The 24,099-nt window shown below is 33.4% G+C and overlaps 2 protein-coding genes across 7 annotated transcripts in view; one reads left to right on the plus strand and one right to left on the minus strand.

Moving 5' to 3' along the window:
- Window positions 1-13,115, minus strand: part of LOC128222840 (ras-specific guanine nucleotide-releasing factor RalGPS2-like) — a 71,575-nt gene extending 58,460 nt beyond the window's left edge. For 2 of the 6 annotated variants that reach the window (XM_052931979.1, XM_052931978.1), the window contains exon 1: window positions 5,891-6,279. In XM_052931979.1, coding sequence (XP_052787939.1) covers window positions 5,891-5,956 — 66 coding nt within the window. In that variant the 5' untranslated portion in view covers window positions 5,957-6,279. Of the gene's footprint in view, window positions 1-1,659; window positions 1,862-5,890; window positions 6,280-12,996 lie in introns of those variants that run through there. The other 4 variants (XM_052931988.1, XM_052931980.1, XM_052931982.1 and 1 more) reach the window with 4 other exon arrangements.
- Window positions 13,116-13,379: 264 nt separating this feature from the next.
- Window positions 13,380-19,404, plus strand: LOC128223011 (tRNA 2'-phosphotransferase 1-like). Its single transcript, XM_052932240.1, has 7 exons — window positions 13,380-13,654; window positions 14,415-14,584; window positions 16,292-16,390; window positions 16,744-16,807; window positions 16,989-17,045; window positions 17,403-17,510; window positions 18,453-19,404. The coding sequence occupies exons 1-7, from the start codon at window positions 13,573-13,575 to the stop codon at window positions 18,467-18,469; spliced, it is 597 nt and encodes a 198-aa protein (XP_052788200.1). The 5' UTR covers window positions 13,380-13,572; the 3' UTR covers window positions 18,470-19,404.
- Window positions 19,405-24,099: the final 4,695 nt, after the last annotated feature.

Raw genomic sequence — 24,099 nt, forward strand, 5'->3', positions numbered from 1 at the left:
TATCACAAATTAATCTTGCAACTAAAATCAATAAAATTACATTCAAAGTAGTATGGCGCCGCATGCGTTGCATGTCGCACGATATACCTAATAGGGTTCGCAAATTGTCCGTAGTTTGAAAAATTCATGGACAAAATACAAAAGAAGGAAATAACTACCCGTATAACCATTTTTTTGTGATGTATATATTAACTGTCTGGATATTGAGCAAGCTTTAACAGCAACGCAATAGAGGGTGCACCTGCAGAGGGGATGGTATTTAGGTTTGATCACCAACAGAGGCACATGGCAACAAATGTACAGTCAGACACAGTTAGAATCGGAATATTTACCTCAAGTCCCGCAACTGTACATTGTACCCCTGAATTCAATAAAAACTCTGACTAGAAATCAGATGTTTAATCTATTTGGTCAGCACCCATCATTTTTCTACTCAAGTAGCTATGACCTTTCCATAGAGAGATCTTCTACCGACCATGACCAAACTGCATACAGGGTTTGACATACAGTTTATATGGGCTAAGAAATTCCCAAAGCATTAAAATAGTTCGCATTTTCAACACTTACAGTGTCCCGGGATCCCGAATTTGTAGAAGATTAAAATGATTTGCATTCGTTATTCCTTTGTAATTAATTATGTTATTTTGAATGAAAGCAGATCTGCATACACTAGATTTTAACCTTTTAAGGATACTAAATGATGATGCAATCGCCAAAACATGCAAACAAATTGAGACCCTCAGTGCGTACTCAATGCCTTTCAAACACATGATTCATACTCACGATATTTTATCCATATGATCAGGACTTGAATAAACTTTTGCGAATATTTGAACACTTCATTTATTATGCACTTTTAAAATACAAACCTGTGCAAGTTAAGAGCCCTTTATCACTAAACATCAAGAGAAATTTTGTTAAACAAGCATGGACTGTTATAATTTTTTGAAGCAAAGTGAACAGGCAGAATGTAACCTTGGTTAGAGCTACCCTGGTTCTTGAACGTACACCAGTGTATAGCACTGTCACACGGAACCCCCTTTTAACATCCCTCCCGTAAGATTAGTATTTGTTTAGTGTTGTGGCCGGGAATCGAACCTGCCACCCCTTGATTGACAGTCAAGGGTGTAACCACTAGACCACTGATCCACTCTGAGAAGGTATTCAATGTGACTTAAGTCAATCTTATGGTCATATACCATTGACTTCCTTCACTATATTGGTCAGTTAATAATAACAACTAATCCGATTACCTTCATTGTTCTTACATTCAATTAGAGTAATATTGAATACCAGCCCTTGAAAAAATAGTAAGTGTCAACCCCTCAGGCTTCTTTAACAAGTTGTTCAAAAGTTATTGATCAGAATGAACATTTGATGCGGATGATGCGGATGATGCGGATGATGCCGATGCCAGACAAAGAAAACCCTATGAGTCTGCCATGCAAACCTTATAATTTTTAACCATCTTTTTATGCTGCAATCCTCCCAGTGAATGCACGAAATAAGGACTAAATATTGAGCATACATTTCATTCGTAATAATTTTTACAATTTAATTTGTTAAACAACAATATATATTTCCCATCAGTTAAACAGTCAAAAGCAATCCATGATCAATCAAATAATTGGATTCAAATTTCAAATATAAATAGATTACCTTTCTCATGATGTTATGTTATATCCGCACAGCTATTTAGAGTACTTTTGTTTCTATAAAAATAAGAACTGACTTAAGAGTTAACTTTCTTACACTTGAGCTTTCTTCATGCAATTAATTATCTCTTTAAACAATTCAAATTCCGATGTGAACTTAAAACATGAACGCTGGTATTTTCACATGTAAGAGGCTCCAGGCAAACTATCTATCATTATAACTTTACACGCAACCTAATCCTTCAAGCATATATAAAAGAACTTCAAACTTATGCTTTTGTTCAAGTCGAGTGAGTTTAATAGCACTAATATGTCTGCATAATTTTAACAAAACATGTCGATAATACATTAAAATCTGTAATAAAAGCCATCTTTTTTTTTATCTTTTCTTTTGAGAGCTGTTCATGGTTTGAAAATCAATCCAATATATTGGTGATCATCACAATGCATGCTAGCCAGCAGTGTGATAAAAATGTAGTCCCTCTAATAATCATTTATGATACATGCAAATCAATAACCATAATATGGAAATGCAAGATATAAAACAGCAATCAATAAAAGAAGTTGAATACAAGGGAAATACAGTAAAAACAAATGTTCTGATGACACAGCTAATCTGCTTGTCCTTAAACTATAGGTTGTCTGGTTTATTAAGTGTTGTCCACTATGAGTTACAGTACTTGTTTTTCACCATGGCATCCCTGATTTGCGCCCCACCCCTAAAAGCGTCCAAGTTTACTTTTAATTTCAAAATAGGAGAAAACAAGTAATAAATACGCCAGTTTCTGATGGCATTTTCAAGGATTTATATTTATCACAATACAATTTTATTGTGTTTACCAGAGCAACTACGGTTTAAACTCATTAGGACAAAGGAGCAGGGCCACTTGAGTTGGTTTACAAACTCCTTGTCCATGTTTAACTGACCACCAGGTGGGCTGTGGTGGTGGGCTGGGCAGTGGTTAATTGTGCCAGACCAAGATCAATTAATTACAGGAGCAACTTAGAAGCCAAAGAATTAAAAAAATATAATTATGTTGTAATTTTTTCTCTCAAAGTTATCTAATAAAAACATTTCAGTATGCAATGGTCTTGTCAAAAATATGCCTATAAACAACCTGATGATTGTTAAAACAGTTCATTCAGTTGCAAAGTTCACATTGAGGACAGTGCTTGATTGACCATCATACAGGATGAACACAAAACTGACCAAGTTGATGGACAAAACACAGAACAATTTGGCAATCGCTGAATTCAATGAATTTAAGTCATTAAACATTTTAACTTGTTAAAGGCCTCATTGTTAGCCAAAGAGTTATGAAAGGTTGCTGTCCTTTTTCAATAGCATTTCTTCTGTTCTCATGGTGACCAACATCAAGCACCCAGGTGACCCTTCTACCTTTTTCGACTTAAGGACTTTAGATAATCAGTTTATTTTGTTTTGTTTGAAACTTGTGTGTTTATAAAAGTATACAAGCAGTTGAAACCTTATACTACAGCCTGATAAAAAGTTTTCTTTTCCCCTTGAGCTCTATAATAGTACCCCTTTGCAGCACCTTGTTTTTTTAAAACCTGGCTTAATAAAACTCTATCATCATGAAACCACATTCCATCAACACTAACATAGTAAACAAAACATGTTTTGACCAAAAAGGGCCCCAAGGCATGGAAAACATTATGTTCAACTTGATCTATTTTTTTTCCCAATTTGAAAATGGAGAATGTTTTTGTTAATTTAACAATATCTGAAAGTTCAACATGCGAACATGCTTCAGGCAAGACTTCAGTAATTATATTTTGTTCACAGCTATCGTCTTCATCTTTGACCTTCATCTTGTTTTCATTCTCTGTATTAAATACAGATAACTGTATCCCCCAATATAATCAGGGATCTAAAGTGCCATAACTCATCCAAATATATCTTGTAAGGGCCATAACTGATCTACAAATCAAATGGTGTAAGTGCCATAATTCATGTACTAATATAATTTGTAAGGGCCATAACTGATCTGCAAATCATATCTTGTAAGGACCATAACACATAGGGAAATCATATCTTGTTAAGGAAATAACTCATATGGCAATAATTATCTTGTAAGGGTCATAACTCATATGCAAATCATATCTTGTAAGGACAATAACTCTTATATAATTCATAACTGACTTTTAAAAGCAGTAAAAGGCTATTTGTTTAGTTCTTCCAACAGACAAGGCTTTAGAAATTTGAACTAAGTATTAGGGGACTGGCTCATTTATGACAAAAGGGAGGTAATTATACTTTTATTTATAAACAATTTTCTTTCAATTATGACACCAGGGGGGAATTTCACTTGTAATTATGAAATAAGTGAAGCATTTTTACTTTTATTGATGCCACAACATAGATTTTTTTCTTTCACATATGACATGGAATTTATTTTTTATTTTTACTTTCATTGATGACACAAGGGGTAAATTTACTTTCATTTATGACTCAAGCCCGGTTATTTTACTTACAACTTAAGACCATAAGGAAGGCAATTTACATCATATTTTTGGGAGGTAATTTTACCATCATATATATTGCACAAGGGAGGAAATTTACTTGGAAGAACTGTATATCCTCTTGATCAAACTTAATTTACTATTGGTCCAAACTTACATGGTTATGGACGTAATATCTTTATTTTTATATAATTACAAACTCAGAGATATATAGTCAAAACATTATGTTTAGAAAAACAAGGACCTTGGTCATTTTACCAAATTCCACCAGTTCTTTGTGTTAATCTTGCTTTCAAATCCTTCAATTAAGCATACTTAAAGAAAAATAACTTCTTTACAGATGAACTTTGGACATTTATAGAAATGTAACACTTAATTCAGGTCCACTGATCCAAACTTAATTCATGTAAGATTAATTCTGTAATAGTGGGATATATTTCAACTGTAAGCCAATTTTGCATTATGAAAATACAGGTCATAGCATAACTTCAAGCTGACTATTATTCTTTACAGTGTAATCTGCAAGCAAAACATACATTGGATTCTCAACACTAAAGTGCCCCGGCATTTGAATAAGCATTTTTATTTTTTAGCGGAGTTGACAAATATTGCTTTCTGTTTACTTTTCTGACACTGCACAGGCCACTTACTGCCATGTATATGCCTTCCTCTAATATAATTATGATGAGGATATTGCAAGAACAAGCTGCCACTCAAATTTCTTGAAATGTTAACTTCTTGAAACAGCTTCTACTTATATTCAAGAAAACCTCATCAAGATGGAATCATAGAGGTTTCCCTCGATCCCCCCCGACCCCCCCCCCCCCCGATCCCCCCCCGACCCCCCCCCCCCCCCGATCCCCCCCCCCCATTATATATTGCATTGAATATTGAAATAAAACTGAGAGATATTTCTGAAAATATCATTTACGAAAGAACATAGCTTAAAAAAGTATAACAATTGAATATAAATAAAGGGACATCACTCAAGAAATATGTAAAACAATTATACATAAATAAAGGGACATCACTCAAGAAATATGTAAAACAATTGTGCATTTATAAAGGGACATCACTCATGAAATATGTAAAACAATTGCGAGTTCATCATTATCAAGGGAGATCACTCAAGAAATATGTAAAACAAGTGTGCCTTAATCAAGGGACATCACTCAAGAAATATGTAAAACGCAGGCGACTTATTCAAGGGACATCACTCAAGAAATATCGAAAATATCAGTGAATAGCTTAAGAAATGAAAAATTATGAGTTAATCAAGGTGCCAAGAAATATCTAAAACAAATGTTGGAACTTAATACTCCTGTACAAATACATTTTTATAGTTTACAAGTGTACAAAGTTCACTTATTAACTTCCTTCGCTATCTTATCGACAAGCATGTACACCAAAACATCATAAGATCAAGAATTCCAAATCAGATTGGACATTTTAATTCCAAAATCAAATATTCTTTAGGACTGTTTGAATCGATGAATCAAACTATCATTTTGTATATGGATATTATTATTACCACCCAGAAATATTCAAACTTGAAAACAATCGTGCTCTAGTATCTGATATATTCAATGATATGATTGGGCTAATATCTTGATTTGCCTTTAGTAATGATGGTAAAATTATTATTTATTGCTTGATTAATGCGGACCAGAATACTTTAATGGAAAATATAGCTTTACCATTTATTCCTTTAAAACAAACAACAAGCTAATTAGATACCATAATATACTTACAGAAGTCTTCTGCGACTCCAGCTGAGATTTTTCAACCCAAAAGGGAGATAATAAGGACTTAAACATGTTGGAAACGAGTTAACAATAGTTACTTCCACTTGATATCAAATTGTTAAATTTCCACAGATTTAAATGACTATTAAACTCATGCAAGATCCAGTATTACATTCCGAAAATCATATGTTTCACTTGTCACTTTTTTATTCCAATATCATCAATCTATCCCAAAACATGATTATTTTAACACTTAATGGCCTAATCTTTTTTATCTAAAACTCAATTAAAGCCAAGAACTTTCAATTTCTAAAATGAATTTTAGTCACTCACACATTCATTCCAACATGTTCTAATTCATAATACTCATTCAAAAAATGTAGCTGTAGTACCGGTAATAACATATCACAAGAATGTCAAAGGAACAATAAATTCTCAGAAAACATCAATCTTCCTGTGTGCCAAGATTTTTGCCCAGGTTTTCCCATTATTTACGCAATATCCGCCCCCAATCTGCAAACTAACCCAGTCCTTCATGATTAGATTTCATTTCTGGCTAAAACAGACTTAATAATAATAACAGAATCGGGAATGAAACATTTCACGCTGTCTAGCAGCTGTGCCAAAACAGCCTCGCATATCATTCTAACTTCCGTTCATATTTTTCTAGATGTAAGATGCATGAAGTCACATAAAATCCAAATATATTCAGCTGCAAACAAATTAAGGCATTTCACTCCAAAACTTGACATTTCTTACAAATTACTTTCATTGATCGTGTAAATTTTTCGTTTTGTCTGGCACTATACGATCTATTTCTTATATCTAATTTTCCCACAGGCTTCTGTGTCCATATTTAACACTTCCGTGGAATGTTTTCCTTTTAATTCTCTAAATCAGCCAGGAGGGGCCTGCGCTTGTCACTGACGTTTAGTTAAGGAGACATTTTGACCAAGTCTTTCTTCTACACTTAAGTCTATCCTCAAGATTGATTAGACACCCTGAAATGTCTACATTTTCCAATCAATTTTAATTCTTTTACAGATATTTTGTCATAATAAAAATTCAAGCAGTGTAACTGTTTAATAATTCATAACAAAACAAATCCATGTTCATTTTTTTTCTTCATTTTTTAAATTGCCAACATCTCATTCATCAACTGAATTTTCTCCTGAAATGAAATATTCGAGGAGCTAAAAATACACTTCCAGGATGAAAGACCATTAATACAACAGTTAAATGGTAACTCTGGATGGTTATGTTAGGGTTAGATGGAGTCAGAACTTAGGCATCAAACACACAATATTGGCCTGGTAACAGTTTTATTACAATAACCCACACAGTGAACATGGATGAAACACCTCAGAATGACTTCAAATTGAGCCCTGTTGTGCAAAGTAGGCATTTCTTTATTTAAGATTCACCAAATCATACCATGGATACCCACAACAAGGTCTTAAAATACTTATACGATGATACCCTCAGCAGAGCTATTGAAAAAGTGTCTTCTTAGGCCACTCCTTTTTTATTTTTTGGTTTACAAGATTTTTTGGGAAAAATGTCCACCGGGCGGTCGAAAAAAAAAAAAAAAAAAAAGGAAAAAAATCACAAAACATACTCTTTAAGGGTAAAAATCAGAGAACAACATAAAAACATTGAAATTTTATTTACATGACATTTTAAATTTTTAAACTGCTATTAATGCATGTTTTAATACACTCAAAGTTTCAAAGTTCTAATTAAACACACAGTTTAAATCTTACATACTGTGCATATAAAACATCAATGAAATTGACTATAAAACATGTTTACATGTATAAACTACACTTTTTATCAAAGATACATTGAATATCACTCAGCAAGACATTTGTTAAGCTTCAAGGGTATGCTAAAGCAAAAGTGAATGCAGAACACTAAACTGAACAATATTAAATTGAAAAAAAGAGAAGGCAATTTTACGCATTAAAATACAAAAAAATGCACTGTATTAAAACAATACATAATATTTTCTAAACATTGTTTCAGTTATTTCAATATTGGAAAATGCCAATAAAGTGAAATAATTACCAATTTAGTAAATAAGGAAGTAACATTTTATGAAGACATTTGAGCTTTAACATTGTGAAAGCAATTCCTGAAAAACTAAAAACCAAACTAGACCTAGATTTGAGTTTTAATAACCTTTACGATGGTGGGTCCTAGTTGTGTGTAACCCGATTCCATGCTAAGTTCGGATATTTTCGGACCGGGATATTTACCATGGGATGTTCACCAAATCCATTTCAAATTCAAATCTTGCAGCAAATTACCACATCAGTACATAAAAATCACATAACAAAATAATAAATCTAGCATGTGACTTAACATTATGTACCAATGATAGTAACAGAGAAATCCATAATTATGTATCGGATATTTTCATCTTCTCCCAACTCCGCCATTTTGTGTATACACGAGTTCACAGGGCATATATACTTCATGCTTGTTTATTTTTCATTTTAAAGAGTATTCCTTGGTTGCAACAACAAATCTCATTTATAGTGAAATATCAAGTTCATTACAAATTGAAATGGACTTATTCAAAATAGTTTTCCGTGTTGTTTCCTGGCATTAGTATTAAAATGTCATTGAGACATGTGTTCAACTCTTTCATTGTTTTTACTCTACTTTTAACCCAAACATGAATAAACGTGTAATCTAGAATAAACACAAGCTTTACATTGACTCAATAACAAGTATTTCCAAAACATTTTGTGACTTCAAATCCATAAACACCATCGACCGAACTTGTGAAACTAGGTCACCGGTGTCTACTTAGAAATTTTACTTTCGATTTCACCACTCACACTTAGTGCACTGTTATTTGATATTTAACCATAAAATGTTTTTCTCACACATAATTTACAGATATTTGTGTCTACTAATTCGATGGCAGCCGCTGACAATTTTATTTTTTATCTATAAACAACAATATTTTCATGACCTAAATTGGCGGGGAATAACAACAATCACGTGACAGTTATTGTTTGTGTCGGCTGTTTATTGCTATTGTTATTTTAACAACTCCTGCATATTTTAATTAATTATTTCATACAAAGAATGACTGCCATCGTCAATTCCGCCATTGCCATCGGCGCTGCCATAACAGTTGACTGGCTCACATGCTACCACTATAAATTGGCAAATACGGCCACGGAACAACAACCCAGTCGAGATCTACTGCATTCGTACTCTTATCTGTGCATTTTTCTTTCGTTTCGCACCAAAATCAATACGGTGGGGAAAATAATTTTGAAAAAATAGTGAAATTCATTTTTTATTTTTTTTGTACTTTTCGGAAAATTAGACCCGCCGGTTTTGTAAACCAATTTATATAAAAGTAGTGGCCTTACGGTTGTAAGCGGACCGTGCACGAGAATTTCGAGTAATCCCACTATCCGATACATTGTATTTAGAATAGAACGGCCATGATAATGTTTGTCTTTCGGCAAAATATTTCTATTTATCTATTTATAAATCTGTATTTATTTATTTGCTCATTTATATATGCAATACACTTACCATCATACAAGTCAGATACAGTTACTCGTTTTTCTTCAAAAATGTCCTCTTACAGACGCATTAAGAAACCATTTTACTTGGACGAACACCAATTTTATCATCAGCTTCACCACAACGGATTCCTAGCGAAACGGCTTCTTCGTTTCGTCTGTAAGAGGACACTTTTAAAGAAAAACTCTTTATCAATTTTACAGTCAAATCTAAGCAAATAAAAGGGTTTAACCATATTATCCTTAGGAATTGAGTTTATTTAATTACTGTGATAAGCTGGTTTCCACCATACTGTCATTCATGTTTTTATGATGGTCATTTTATAGTGGCCATAATATAAACATGTTTTTCTTATTTAATTTTACATTCATATTAAAATGTTAGGAAAAGGTAACTTGCAGATGTTAAACAGATCAAGTTAATGAAGATTCCAAGATATGTTTGAAATACGTAACAGGATTTTTCCTTCGGCACTGCTAGTCCAATAAAAACATTCTCATCATACAAAAATATTGTTTTATGCCAAGAATCAGTAGTTCTTACTAATGGCTTATCAGGTGTAAAAAAATATGTTTGTTTCCATAAACCCAACCGACTCTTTTTTTTTCTTCCCGACCCTTATTAAACCCCTTTATTTCTGTAGTTTGATTTTTTTCGGTAATTCCCTAAATAATGTGCAATTTTTCAGTAAACATGTTAAAATTTGACCTTTTTATACTTAAATTTTTCTACAATAGTTACATACCCTGATATAGATTTGTTTTGTACACAAACCCGGTTCTAAAAAAATAAATAAATCGAAAAATAATAAAGTTATGCATACCTACCAACCCCCCCCCCTTTTTTTAAATGTTAATGATAACAAAGATTTTGTTTTTGGCCTTAAGTTTCTGTAACTGGCAAAGAAACCTTTTCAAACTAGATCAGATAGTTCTGAAAAGAACAAAAATAAGAGATAATTATGCAATCATTTACTTTGGCATTAATGCTTATCATTTTATTAATTAAAACTTTAAATAACCTTGAAATGTGCGAAAAGTACCAAAATATCATTTTTATCATATTAGCAATAATCGGCACTCTTTTAAAGTCATGTCCAGATTTACTTGTTATTAAAGCAAATAACTGACCGATCATTTACTTGATAAGAATATATTTATTCATCTCTTTTTTCAGCCAGGGACATGTGAACGGATTTAGGTAAAGTGAAGATTGAGTTGGAGTAGCAACTTTTTACTGACATACCATTTTGGCGTAAGATATTAGAGTATAAAGAATATCATTCTTAATGGAATACAGGTAACACAAAAACAAAGTACAAGATTTTCTGGAGCATAAAAAGCCAACTTGATTTGCACTATCAGTTAGACAACATCAGCTATGAAGGTTCAATAACTTTATAAATCAACATAAAGGTTTGAGACTAGAACATAAAACAAGAAACAATTTTATTAGAAATTCAGCAGGAGCCTTTCAGTGGCAATCTTATTGCCTCATAAATTGAAATTGGAAAAATTGCTAGATAAAAGGAAGTTGCAAGGTTACAGAACAGCTATAACATCTGGATCATTCATGCAAATTTCCCCATATTCTGAATATATATACATTAATTTCAGTGTAAGATCGCAATATATTTCAAAGAGTAAGCACCAAAAGCTGTATTTCATGAGTGGCATTTCATGATTTTTGATATGGTAAGTCCTTCATGTACAAATTGTTCTGTACCAAAAGTGGGTTGTTATTCAGATCAGGATTATGGGTTAAAGCATATTGCAAGAAACAAGAAATATTACCAGATAATGATATTTTATATTAGTTCTGTACACAAAAAGTAAATATCCAACGAATTATTATCAGTTTGAGGTGTTTTTCTTCATTTCATACTAATTAAAACATAATGATCCATTGTATATATATATATGAGCAGCGTCGCGCGATTTTGGGCCTTCGGACATATATTTGCTATTACAATGTTTTAAGGTATTTGAATGAAATGATATTTCAGGAATATATTCTGAAAATTTCATGATGATATCACTTAAATTGCGTTAGATACGTGCTTACAAGAAAGACCATGTATTGCGCATTTTTAATACTAAATTTGACGTCATGCAAATGACGTCGTTACGAAAGCACATTATTCAAATGAAGTGCAAACTTAATGTATCAATATTACAACTAGCTTATAATTTAGATTATTTTCTTATCACAGAATCTTCAAGGACCATTAATTAAGATAAAAATAATTAATCATTTTTGTATTTTTAATACATTTGGCCATTTTAAACACAGACTATTATTCCGGTCAAAATATGTTGGGACGAAATCCTTGGTTGCTATGGAAACATGAGTAAACCAATGGTTATAAATTATCGAGAAAATGATGCACCAATGACAAATCTTTAAAAGAAAGAAGTTTGGAAGAAATTGATTTACATAGAAAAAATCATTATTTTTGGCATTTTTTACTAATGATTATTTCATTTGTAATCATTATGTCCGAAGGCCCAAAATCGCACGATGCGGCTCATATACATGAAGGGCACCTGCAAGGCTGCGGTTCACAGTTTTACAACAATCAGAACACTTCGACAATGGCCGAGTTGTTACGATTGTATTAATGAGGTCTATCTTGAAGCTTGCCGGAGGTGGCCGAGTTGTTATGCTTGGCATAAATGTTGTCTGTGTCAGTAAAGTTTCGTTTTATTGGAAAGGTAAATCCTGTGTTTAATGCATAAAATTTAATGCTTGTTTTGTGCAAAATATCTTTGCACTTACATGGTAAAATATGAATATAAACATCTTATTATCTATATCAACCATAAAATACTTCTCTTAATACAATTTCAATATATCTAAAACCCCAACACCTGTTTTTGCAAAACCTGTTTAGATGTTAGGGATTGGAAGAATCCCGTTTAACGCTTCTATTATTTCAGACTAGGTGAAATATATATTGCAATCTTTACTACACTTGTTATTATAATCATAGAGTACACTGAAATGCTTGTTAAATAAAACAAGAGTAAAATGATCTAAAAATACATTCAATGTTTTTTTAAACACAGTTTTATGTATAAGTGTTTTTTGCATTCAGACGGAGTGTGTCAATGGGCTGTTCAAAATGACCCTAATTCGCATTAAGCTGCCTTTAAGATTCATCTGATACTTATACCTTACACCTAAAAATATTTTGCAATGGCAGTTTATCAGTACACATTGGTTATATTTTTATGTTGTATATATTTTTATGTCAATATTTTGCCCACACACCATCGGACAGTTCTATCCTATGTCTATGACAGGCTCTGTATTTTGCATTTACATAGGACAGTAATAAAATCGACTGGCAATAATGTCCAACTGTTTGGCATATATTTCCATACATATAAATTTTGGTTTATATTCGGCTGGTATTGTGGATACATACTACAGTAACTGTAAAATTACACAGTACAGAATCTCTGGCTCGTTCAATAAGACAATGCTTCAATCTGTCAATCTACATTGTCTGCAAAAGGCGAAAGCAATACAGTAAGGGAACAATTATCTCGACTTACTCTTTGCAGGACTGTATTCAATCTTGTTTACAAATGCTGTAAATGAGTAAATTTCTAATTTTGTATATATATATTTTTGTCGAAAAAATAGTGTCTTGATGAGCACAAATTATGATGACGTTTTGTAATATGTGCACCAGGCTACATTATACTAATTGTATCGCCTATCCACATCCGTCCAAACCCAAACGCTGTTGCCTCCCCTGTGACCTATATATACGATTGTTTTTTGTTTTGTTTTTCTTTCTGATGCTTAGCATCGAATTCTGATAACAAGTAATTTGCAATTACAACAACAAACAAATCAAAATGAAATCATTAAAATCATTTTCATTAAAATAAGGTGATATAGATACATCACGTGCGCATCAAATTGTATTTTCTACTTTCGTTTCTCGTAAATCATCTTATCAGCATTTTCTGAAAACAAGGCGTTTTATGATTAAAGCAGTATTTGTATTTTCTGTGAATGTGCTTTTGATTGTATCCTAACATAATGAACAGGAAACTATAGGGACATTTCGAGAAGCGGAAAACTTTCTGTGATCGTATTAAATTACATCAGGATAAACTGGAATGAGTTTAAATTCTTTATCTCATTTTCTAGCCAAACTGTTACGGCATGAGGCTCAAGCTCGAGGGCTCCATGTATCCCGAGGTAAATTTGTGCTAATTTAAATAGTGTTTAGATGTTATGTTGTCATAACATGTTTATAATTACAGTATAGTGTTTTATACCATTGTTAAAATTAAAATATTCATAAAAAATGGGCGTATGAAATCACCCCCCCCCCCCTTACAATTTCCGTTGACACCAGAGGGCACAAGACGTCAGTATGATATCCATTTCGTCATCAGGTCAATGTTCATTGAATTAGAGATAGATGAAATATGTATTGTTTATTATATTGACGCCTTCGATTTATAAAAAGGGAGATAATACGATTTTATTTATATCATTGTCAACCAAGGCTTATTCAACCTTGGCGCAACCCCATAAATGGATGTGTTTCGCAATATTAAATAAATGTCAAATCATTTAGATATTGACACCATGAGACGTCGGATAACGACTTGATCTGAACAGAATAAAACTTTCAACCAGTGTATAAAAACCGGAAAAAAAAATCGAACTCACTAATTAAACTCACGCTATTAAAACTGTTCACCGACGTCGTTATTCTTGACAATTATTTATTGATTGCGAAATAAATAACTGCAATCTCGTTCCTTCTAAATAACTGTGGGACATGACCTTTACATTGAATCATAGTTGCTTAACATAAATCTCATAATATAATATGACGTATCTCTTCAATTTGCTCCAAAAGATAACTCTTTACCGACATAAATCTACAATAGTATTGCCAGTGTAGAAACTCTTGTAATCAAACTATGTTTGCAATCGGCTCCCACAGACGGATACGTCGACGTTGAAGATGTCCTCCAGGAGGCCAAAGGAAGGGTTGGCACATTCACGGCTAGTCACGTCAGAAGTCTTGTAGACAATGACAACAAGGGAAGATTTAAACTGAAGAATGAAGGCGGGAAAATGTATATCAAAGCCACGCAAGGGCATTCCTTTACGGTAAGTTTAACGGAAAATTTATAATTATTATACGTGTTAGAAATACATTTAAATCAGAGGCTGGTACTATATTTACTGCATACACGCACACACGCACGCACACATACACACAGCCACTGCAGGCGCGTAACTGACTACACAAATACGCATTTGCGTAATGGAATTTGGACAGGTCGAAGTTTTTGTCATACCAAAACCCCCGAATTTGAAATAAAAACCGAAGGGCTCAAGGGGTTAGGCATCGATCTGTGTAATCCCAAATTGGCCCTAGTTGTGCGCCTGCACTGTCAATGCGCTTTTTGCGCTTGAAGATCTAGTCAAAAGCTTCAGTTATCTGTTTTGGACACGGACTAAAGTTACGCTCAATGTCTGCTATTGTCATTTATGAGAAAAGAGGTCGGGTACACCTTCTGTTATTTGAATACATTTTAGACAATATTTAAATGACTGAACTCTGTTGGATATAAATATTATCGGATATCGAGTTAAGTCATGATTTAAACGATGTCTGGCCAATATTCGAATAATAAAAAGAAACGTGTCCGCTCTCTTACCGGCATTCGGATACTAAAAATGATTGAAACAGAAACGTATCCGAAACGTTTTGAAAAAGAATCTGACTAAATCTTCCAAATATCATTTTCTATTACATGCATAGTCAGTTATCGAAATGATTTGAAGCTATGGATGGTGATTATGCCTCCACTAATAAATAGGGAGATCCTTTTGTTTATGCCCGAGTTGTCTGTTCATCTGTCCGTTACAAATTGTGTCCGAGCCATATCTCTTGAACCGCTTGAAGGATTTTGAAAAAAAAATCGCCACAAATGTTTACCATATTGAGACGATGTACAGAGCGCATGTTACAACCAGCTCAGTTGAAGGTCAATGTTACACATATAGGTCAAAGGTCATGTGACTACATTTCGTGTCCGCTCCATATCTCTTTTGATAACATCGCCGCAAATGTTTACCATATTGAGACGTTGTGAAGAATGCCTGTTACCAACCAGCTTGGTTCAAGGTCAATGTCACACTTAGAGGTCAATGGTCACATGACTATATCTCGTGTCTGCTCCATATCATTTAAACCACTGCAAGGATTTTGAAATAACTCGCCATAAATGCTCACCATATTGAGACGATGTGCAGTGCGCATGTTGAAACTAGCAGTGTTCAAGGTCAACGTCACAATAAGTGGTAAGGTCATATGACATTAGTATGACTACAGTTCGTGTGTGCTCCATATCTCATGAACCGCTTGATGGACTTTGAAACAAACTACCCAGAAATGTTCATCATATTGAGCCGATGTGCAGAGTGCGTGTTACACGCAGCTCCGTTCAATGACAAGGTCAGACTTAGAGGTCCAATGTCATTTCTTCATTTTGTGTCCGCTCCCTATCTCTTGAACCGCTTAAAAAAATTGAAAACACTACTCACAAATGTTCACCATATTGAGACGATGTGCAGAGCGCATGTTACAACCAGCTACGTTCAAGGTCAAATGTAATGTGGCTATATTTTGTGTCCGCTACATATCTCTTGAACCGTTTGAAAGGTTTTGTTACAACTCGCCCAGAGATATTTTTAATTTTCTATCATTTCCCATGTAAAATGTTTAAAAATGTGTGAATTTGACAACCAAAGGGGGAGACAAACACGTGCAACCGTCTTGCATTATATTCTCTCTACCCGATATTACAGTTTTCGGATTCGGAGCTAATCCCGATTAGAAGATCATTGGATGTCAGAGGTATTCTGCATGGAACAAAGCGCGGGTATTGGCCTTCTATACAATTACAGGTATTCTAAAACAATTTAAACTAATCAGTCAATCATTTTGCGCACCCATTTTTATGAAAAATCCCCTTTTTAAACTTTGCTTAAAGTTCAGGGTTTTATTCTAAATAGTTTGCTTTTAACACCATACTTTACTTGAGTTTATTCGTACTTCCAATGCGATCACCCTAAATTCATAGAAAATCTAATAATACAATGATTTTATAATTTCTTTTACACATCGGACGTATAACAGTGGTGTCAACATTGTATATAAGTATATACTATGTAGATATCGGTTAATCTTACTTTCCAACGGATTTGAATGGAATAATGTCTGTTTCGGAGCTTTACACACACAAACTGTTTTTTACCAGGGATTGTCAAGGAAGGGACGGGCTCATATCCATTTTGCACAAGGGGAGACGGGCGTGAAAAGTGGTGCGTTTTTGTTTTGTTTGTTTACATAGTGATTGGTTTTAGATTATGGTATCGTATTGCGAATCAGTCATCATTCGGCGAAGTCATCCTCCTTTTTTATTTAGTTAAAAACTTTAAAATGGTTACGTACTAGATTGATTGTAAGATGCCGCGAATGTTTTAGTCTTTAAACGTCTTTCAGGGTTTCCTCCGCACTGTGATATGGCAATAGAAATCAACTTAGCGCTGGCTTTACAAGGTAAGATAAGTACACTTCAAATATTTATATTTATTTATTTGCTATTAAATTATTCGTTCAACATTATTTTGGATCGTAAATGAACATGGCGTGTTGCGTAGGCAGAGCATTATTCGAAAGAAACTTAGACTTACCTTAGCAACGATCCGCTTTTCAAACGCGCTTCTCGCTTCTCGGGAAAGCGCTTCTTGTTGAAGTAAATGTGGAACTACGAAGGGTTCTCAGTAAGAGTTATACACACATATCTGTTTATATTTTCGGAATAATATGTTTTGTTTCTTCAAGGTGAGGAAACCTTTTAGTTTAGTTGCATACAAGACATTGTACAAAGATCAATGAATAACATGTGTATTTTAGATGGCATAAAGTTTTACAAGTCGGAGAACGACGTAATACTAAGCCCTGGGAACGATCAGGGCTTGATTCCTGCGAAGTATTTCAAGTCCGCCTACGTCCTGAGCTCGCGTAAGTGCAACGCTAATAAGATTTTTTTTTTTTTGACAGAAAATTAAAAAAAACTCTTTATCCGATCCTTAAATGGATAGAGAACGATACATTACTTTTTTTATAAATATGTACGGCAACAAACACAGGTGATCGTCACATAGCTTGGTCACTAAACTATGGCCCTTCCGTCCATTGATATTGTTTTTAAAAAAATTATCGCAACAAAAAACGTTCGATTTGGATAAATACGCGTCTTACTTAACGAGTTCACAATGGTAGGGATGATATTTCAAGCTTCTCTTTGTAAGGCATGGGAAAAGTTTGCATGGCAGTCTGTATTTAACGTGTTTTAGGAGGGAATTTTTCGTAGTTTTTGAACCTCTTCATTGTTTCAGTGTTTAGTCTGCGCATTTCGTCCGATTAAGTTAGAAATGTATAAAGAACTTGCATAAAATATTCATTTTTCTTGTAGCTAAGTCTTTTACCTTTCCGGCAGTGTAAAAATTATAGCATTTTTCAAATATTTAAGAAAATATTTCACATTGTTTCAGGGTAACTGTGGAGATTGTTATGGAGATTTCTGGACATATGAACCTTGGCTATTTTATGTATAAATAATGATATTTTTTCAAGTTATAGAAATTTAATGAAATTTCATTTTATCAATTTTAATGATTTTTTGTTAATTTATAAACGATATTAATGGACTGAAGGGCCACATTTTAGTGACCAAGCTTTGTGGCGATCACCTGTGGCAACAAACATCTGCAAGTGCAGTTTATGTATCAACAATTGACCTTTTACTGGGAAGCATTATTTTTAAAAAAAACATTTCATAGTATCTGAACCGCCCCTTTTCTCCGTGTAAAATGTTGTCATTGGAAATCGAATAGATGAAATTATCAATTGTTAAAATGATGTGTATTGACATTTCCAATAACGCATGCTCTCTTTCTTCAGGTCAACCGCTGCTATAAATAAAACAGACAAGCCCAGTACCTTATCATTGCTGTGTAATTGCTGTGGAATCGAATATAAAATATATTTTACAAGTGCTATGATATAAGACGGTGTCCATTTGTAACTCTCAGCCTTTGTTATCTTTGGAACGGCATATGATGAAACAATAAAACTATTTTGGTTACAGCTCAAAAACAGTTCCTGATAGGCAAACTGTATGCCGGAATGTATTTTTCTAGTTAAGTTTATGCTTTTCCTTAAAAACAGTGAACATGTCAATTTGATATATTTCACTGTTTTGAAATCCGAGCCCACATGCAAACGTCAACGCTCACACTAAGACACACTTTTATCGACGTTATGATGTTACGAGCGTCTTTATAATAAAATGCAAGTATTTTTATACATTTTAGGCATATAATGAAAAGAAAAGAAAACAACTGTTTGTTTCAGTGTAAGAACACACTATATTTTAACGTGTGCACGCCAAAAGTGAAAAATTCAATTATGGCTACACCACTCGTGAAATATAACTTCTGATACCTACTCGGTAAAATATGATTATTACAATCTTACATTGATATAAAAACTACTCACATGTCTACCTTAGCATAATAAATAGTGTCATATGCAATTGGTGCAAAATAACTGCTTTATTGTTAGTTATACTTTAGACTGTTCAAGTTCGAAATGTTTACTTCTTGGTTTTGTTTTGCAATAACAACTGTTTTATTGTTATCATATATTAGTCTGTTAAAGTTAAAAATGTTTACTTTATAGTTTCGTTTTGCAAAACCTGTTTATGTTCAAAATGTTTACATGTTTGTTTTGTTTTAGTTACCCTAGTGTTTTGTATTCTTTGTAAATGTTATGTTTTCTGCTTTTTATACTCAATATTTAATTGTTTCGTAAAGCAAATATACTTCATTAACGAATATATATACTTTGTTTACTACATGAGTTTTTTCTTGGCCCTTTTACTCTCTTTTAAAAATATTTCAAATATTCAGTACTTGTTAATGATGAAAATGCGATGGCAAATTTAATCACTGCGTTTAGCTCTTAGCCTTAAAACATAAAATTTCCGATGTGGTTTCTATTACGTTTTATCAAACGAGGAATATATACTTATATACATGTACTTATATACAGCGCTTAACTCTAAGCCTAAAAAAACTAAACTTTCATTCATTCTCTGTTTTGATTTCTCAGTTGATATACTAAAATGATGAAATGTTACTTATTTACAGAGTTTAAAGATGCACTCTTACTCCGAAATAATATTGAACACACTTAATAATATTGATTTAATATTCCAAAAAAGATGAATAAGTGTCGAAAACAATGGTTTTTATGACGGATACTGAGTTTAATTTAAAGGAAATGAGCATAAAACACGGTATTTTTTTCTTATGAGAATATAGTAGACCACAGCAAATCTTTTAGCATTCACCAATCATTTAATATTTTTGCACTTTCTGCTATTAATTACACGGTTACATTCTTGTTATCAGTAATTAAAATTTTCCATTAATGCATATTTTAGTAAGAAGATAGAGGTATATCAGTAAAAATTGATGTTTGTTATACACGTTTATGTATTGATTTTGAATAAGAGTGTCACTTTAAGTCAAAAATATTTTTAACCTAAAATGTTGAATTTGTACTTAAATACTTAAGATACTTATTATAGGTACTAGGTTACTGCATTTAAGCTAAACTATGCAATGTTTCTTCTGCTCTGAACTATATCCATGTTCAGTATTTTGACTGATGAAAATGCACTGTTTCATTTTTGCAAATTATATTTTTGTGTAAAATAAACACTTTAAAAAGTATAAAAAAATACATTATTTACAATGTTTTTTGTTAAGTTTTCTTCCAACTTTCAAGACGCCCAATCAACGAGCAATGTGGCATCACATTGTCAAAGGTTTAAGCCTGGCCAATGCTGTGAAACTGCCGATCCCTACCCTCTTGTTGTGGGATCTGTGGCTTGACCTTATAGGTGTCTATGACTTTTATATCAATAGTTATATTCACAATTTATTGAGGTTTAAGCCATATATATACATATATGCATATATGACCCAAACATCTGATAGTCGAAACTCTCTGTAGCTCAGTAACAACCCCTTATCGACAATTTCCCATTGAAAGAACCTTGGATGTATACTACGCTGCAGTTAGATCGCGTAGTGATTTCAACATAGCAGATAAGCCTAAGGACTTGACTCTTTGGATTCTTAATTATTTATTCTATAAAACACTTCACTGGCAATCAATTAGAACTTTGTAATACAAAATGCACGTTAAAAACTACAACTAATTAAAACTGTTATTTAATTTTAACGACTACTTCTGCTGATGTACCTGCTAACATTCTAGGTTGTTTTCGATGAAAAATGGCCGATGTGTTCCGATTGCCTATCGGAGTGTTTCTACGTGAGATCGCTCCGCACCGAACTTGGCTAGAAAAAAAAGCCTATTACCTTAAGCAGAATGAACTGTCCACTGCTAAGCAAAGTAAACATTGCCCATTCTCGTACACAAGAGCGATGATGCTATGCGTACAACAGGATTAGGATAAGAAACTCTGGGTGATGTGTATGACATGGTCAAACGATCGAAGAAACACACCGAATGAACTTTAAAAATATTAAATGGTTATATAAAATGTTTGGTACAATATAAGAAATATACCTCACCACTATATAATGTCATAATGCACGAAGCGGTGTGTGACAATCGGACTAGACGAAGGTTTTTGTACATAACGAGATTAGATAATCAATTGTTGTGTAGTATAACAAGTCAGCTGACTTTCTGCATTGTAGATAAACATTCTCCGGTCATGGATCTTGACAAATTTATTAATAAATATCGAAAGTTACGTGGAGCCTACAAAACAATTGTATAGAGGTAGGGACTTAACAATGTACTCGTGATGCACTGAGTTTGTCATTATTTCGAGTTTTGTTAATCATGATGAAAGGTATTTCTAATACATGTACACTAGCTAATCAAAAAGCTTTACCTTTAAATAATAGTAAAAAAATACTGTAAATGATTTACTTTCTATACTCGGTAAAACTGGAACCGGCAAAAGCTCGACTGGAAATACTATTTTGCAAAAGAAAGCGTTCGAAGCGAGTTGTCTCTTAATATTGTAACAGAAGATTGCAAAATTGAAAACAGACCATTCCATATAGATGGAACTACATTTCAATACACTGTTGATGATACTCCTGGCCTGTTTGCACAAGAGCAGTCATGCAATCTGGCTAAAGTGTCTGTGTTGATCCAAAATGCTGTTGTACAGGTTCAAGATCCATCCGCGTTTCTGTTGATATTCAGTGCAAAGGACAGGTTTACAATAACAGACACGGCAACGGTTGATCTTTGCGAGAAAATGTTCGGAGGAGCCATTTGAAACAACACTATTATTATTTTCACCTCCGGTGACGAGTTTAGGGATGAGAGGGAATTTAGAAAATTCCATGAAGGCGATGGTATGTAAACGTTGAAACGATTATGTTCGAACAGGATCTTCAGGATTGAAAACAAGGACGACAACGCTGGGACAGGTCGCGAAGGAATATTGCAAGCTGTTGAAAGAATGACTAATCGTGGTCAGCGGGTGTATGAACTTGACAACATAATACATCGGCGTGCCGTTCTTGAACATTATATTTTAGACTGCCACGAAGATACACTACCAGAGAACCAACTGAACGAGATAAGGAAACGCATTAATGGGGATAAATCAAGTGGGGCTTCAGCTGCAACAATAGCCACAGCAACAGCTGTTGTTGTGATAAGTGTATGTATAGGGGCATTCATAGGCAGTCTAAAGCTAAGGTCGTAGTCAGCCTCAATACCATTAATGTTGGCTGCAAGAAAAACATACTGAATCGACTGTAAATAGGTTACAAATAACGGAAATGTATAATTTCGCCGGAAACCTTAACTAACCTTTTTACATACACGTTGAGAAGAGGTAATATTCCACACAGTGTTGAAACAGGAACTTTAACTTCATTTATAAGGAGGTTAAAGGAGCAAGAACAATCCAAATAAAATAACTACATCTCAGTTATCTTGAAAGTCTATATGCAAGTGTATGAAATTGAATGAGTTGAGCGATGTGGTGACCAAATACCAGACTGACTTTGTCGCAAACAGGGTGGTTTTCGTATGACATCATTATTGTTCGTGAGTGTTTATATTATGCCAGAAAGAAGCAATCTGATGTGTAAATCTATCATTTGGACGGAAAACAGGCATTTGATCATGTTATGGCACCATACTCTGTTCCATAAGCTATTAAAATGCAATATAGACAATTCAATATGTTGTTGATAGCGCGTCGAGAAATGTAAAAGTCAGCAGCTGTGTCAAATATATATATAGTTCAGTGTCAGATAAATCTCCCTATGCTTACAATGCATGGAGGGAAAAGTTCCCCGACCACCTCTTTTATATCGATGGACCGATTCTTGCACTGGAAGCGAATGGCTTCGTACTTTTTATGTATGACATAAATATATGTTCATCATGTTTTCCAGCTGTCGTATATGACATGTACTTTTCATAATCTAGCATGGACAAAATGCATCAGTTTGTTCGACCTATTCAAGGCAATCAAGATATTTCTACAGAACAAATAAATGTACAATTGTTGTTTTAATGAACAAACACCAAAGATTACTTGTGATCTGATGTTTACATAAGGAGCCGGTTATATTAACAAAGCATATAGTTATACGTATCTTTGAATACTGCATAATAAATTATTATAATTTGAACTTTATGGAATACACTTAGCTTTACAAATTCATCATTAAAGCTTATTTCATGTTATTTTATAGTTTGAAAAACTGTGACTATAATGCATACAACATAAAACTATTATTCCAAATGATCTTTTTTTCTTTATATCCATTTGGTCGATTTTAAAATTATAAATTTATGTTGGAGGAAGGCTGCCATGGGGAGACGTCCCAACTACTCATTGTTTCACCAAATGTTAACAGTAGGTGGATAAATGCAATGGATAAAGTAATGAATACAATCAAATGGAAGGCAACATACTCTCACGTTCCATTGATTTTTGTTTTGATCATCAAAGTAAAAAAAACTGAACACGATAATGCATTTAAATATTAAAAACAACAATTTGGCACCAACTTACAATATGCTCCTTTAAAAGGTCAGCAAAAAGGGGTCAAAGTCACAGTCGATGTTTTTTTGAAAACTATGACCGTAAAATGACGGTTTTGATGAAGGACCAAGTAACACAACCTGTAGGTTGCACTTCACGAACCGATGGCAAAATTAATTTGGATATCAGTGGGTCACAGATCAAATCACTGGTCTATGCAGTCCGGAAATCACTCTCGCAAAACTGAAGTTTGGGAGGGGGTATTTTTACAAGCATCTCTTGTTATTAACACAAAGTTGAATATTTTCCTTAGTTTAAGCTCTGAATAAGAAGGATATTATTATTTTCCTTGTTGTACTGTTATGATACATGTCATGTTGTTCGCATATTATTGTAATACTATAATAATTATGTATTGATGTAATTGGGTGTATAATTTATAATGAGATAGTACATGTATATGACTCAGTTGACTGTCCAGAT

This window comes from Mya arenaria, chromosome 17 (assembly GCF_026914265.1).
Source record: "Mya arenaria isolate MELC-2E11 chromosome 17, ASM2691426v1".
In the NCBI taxonomy this organism is placed as follows: Eukaryota; Metazoa; Mollusca; class Bivalvia; order Myida; family Myidae; genus Mya; species Mya arenaria.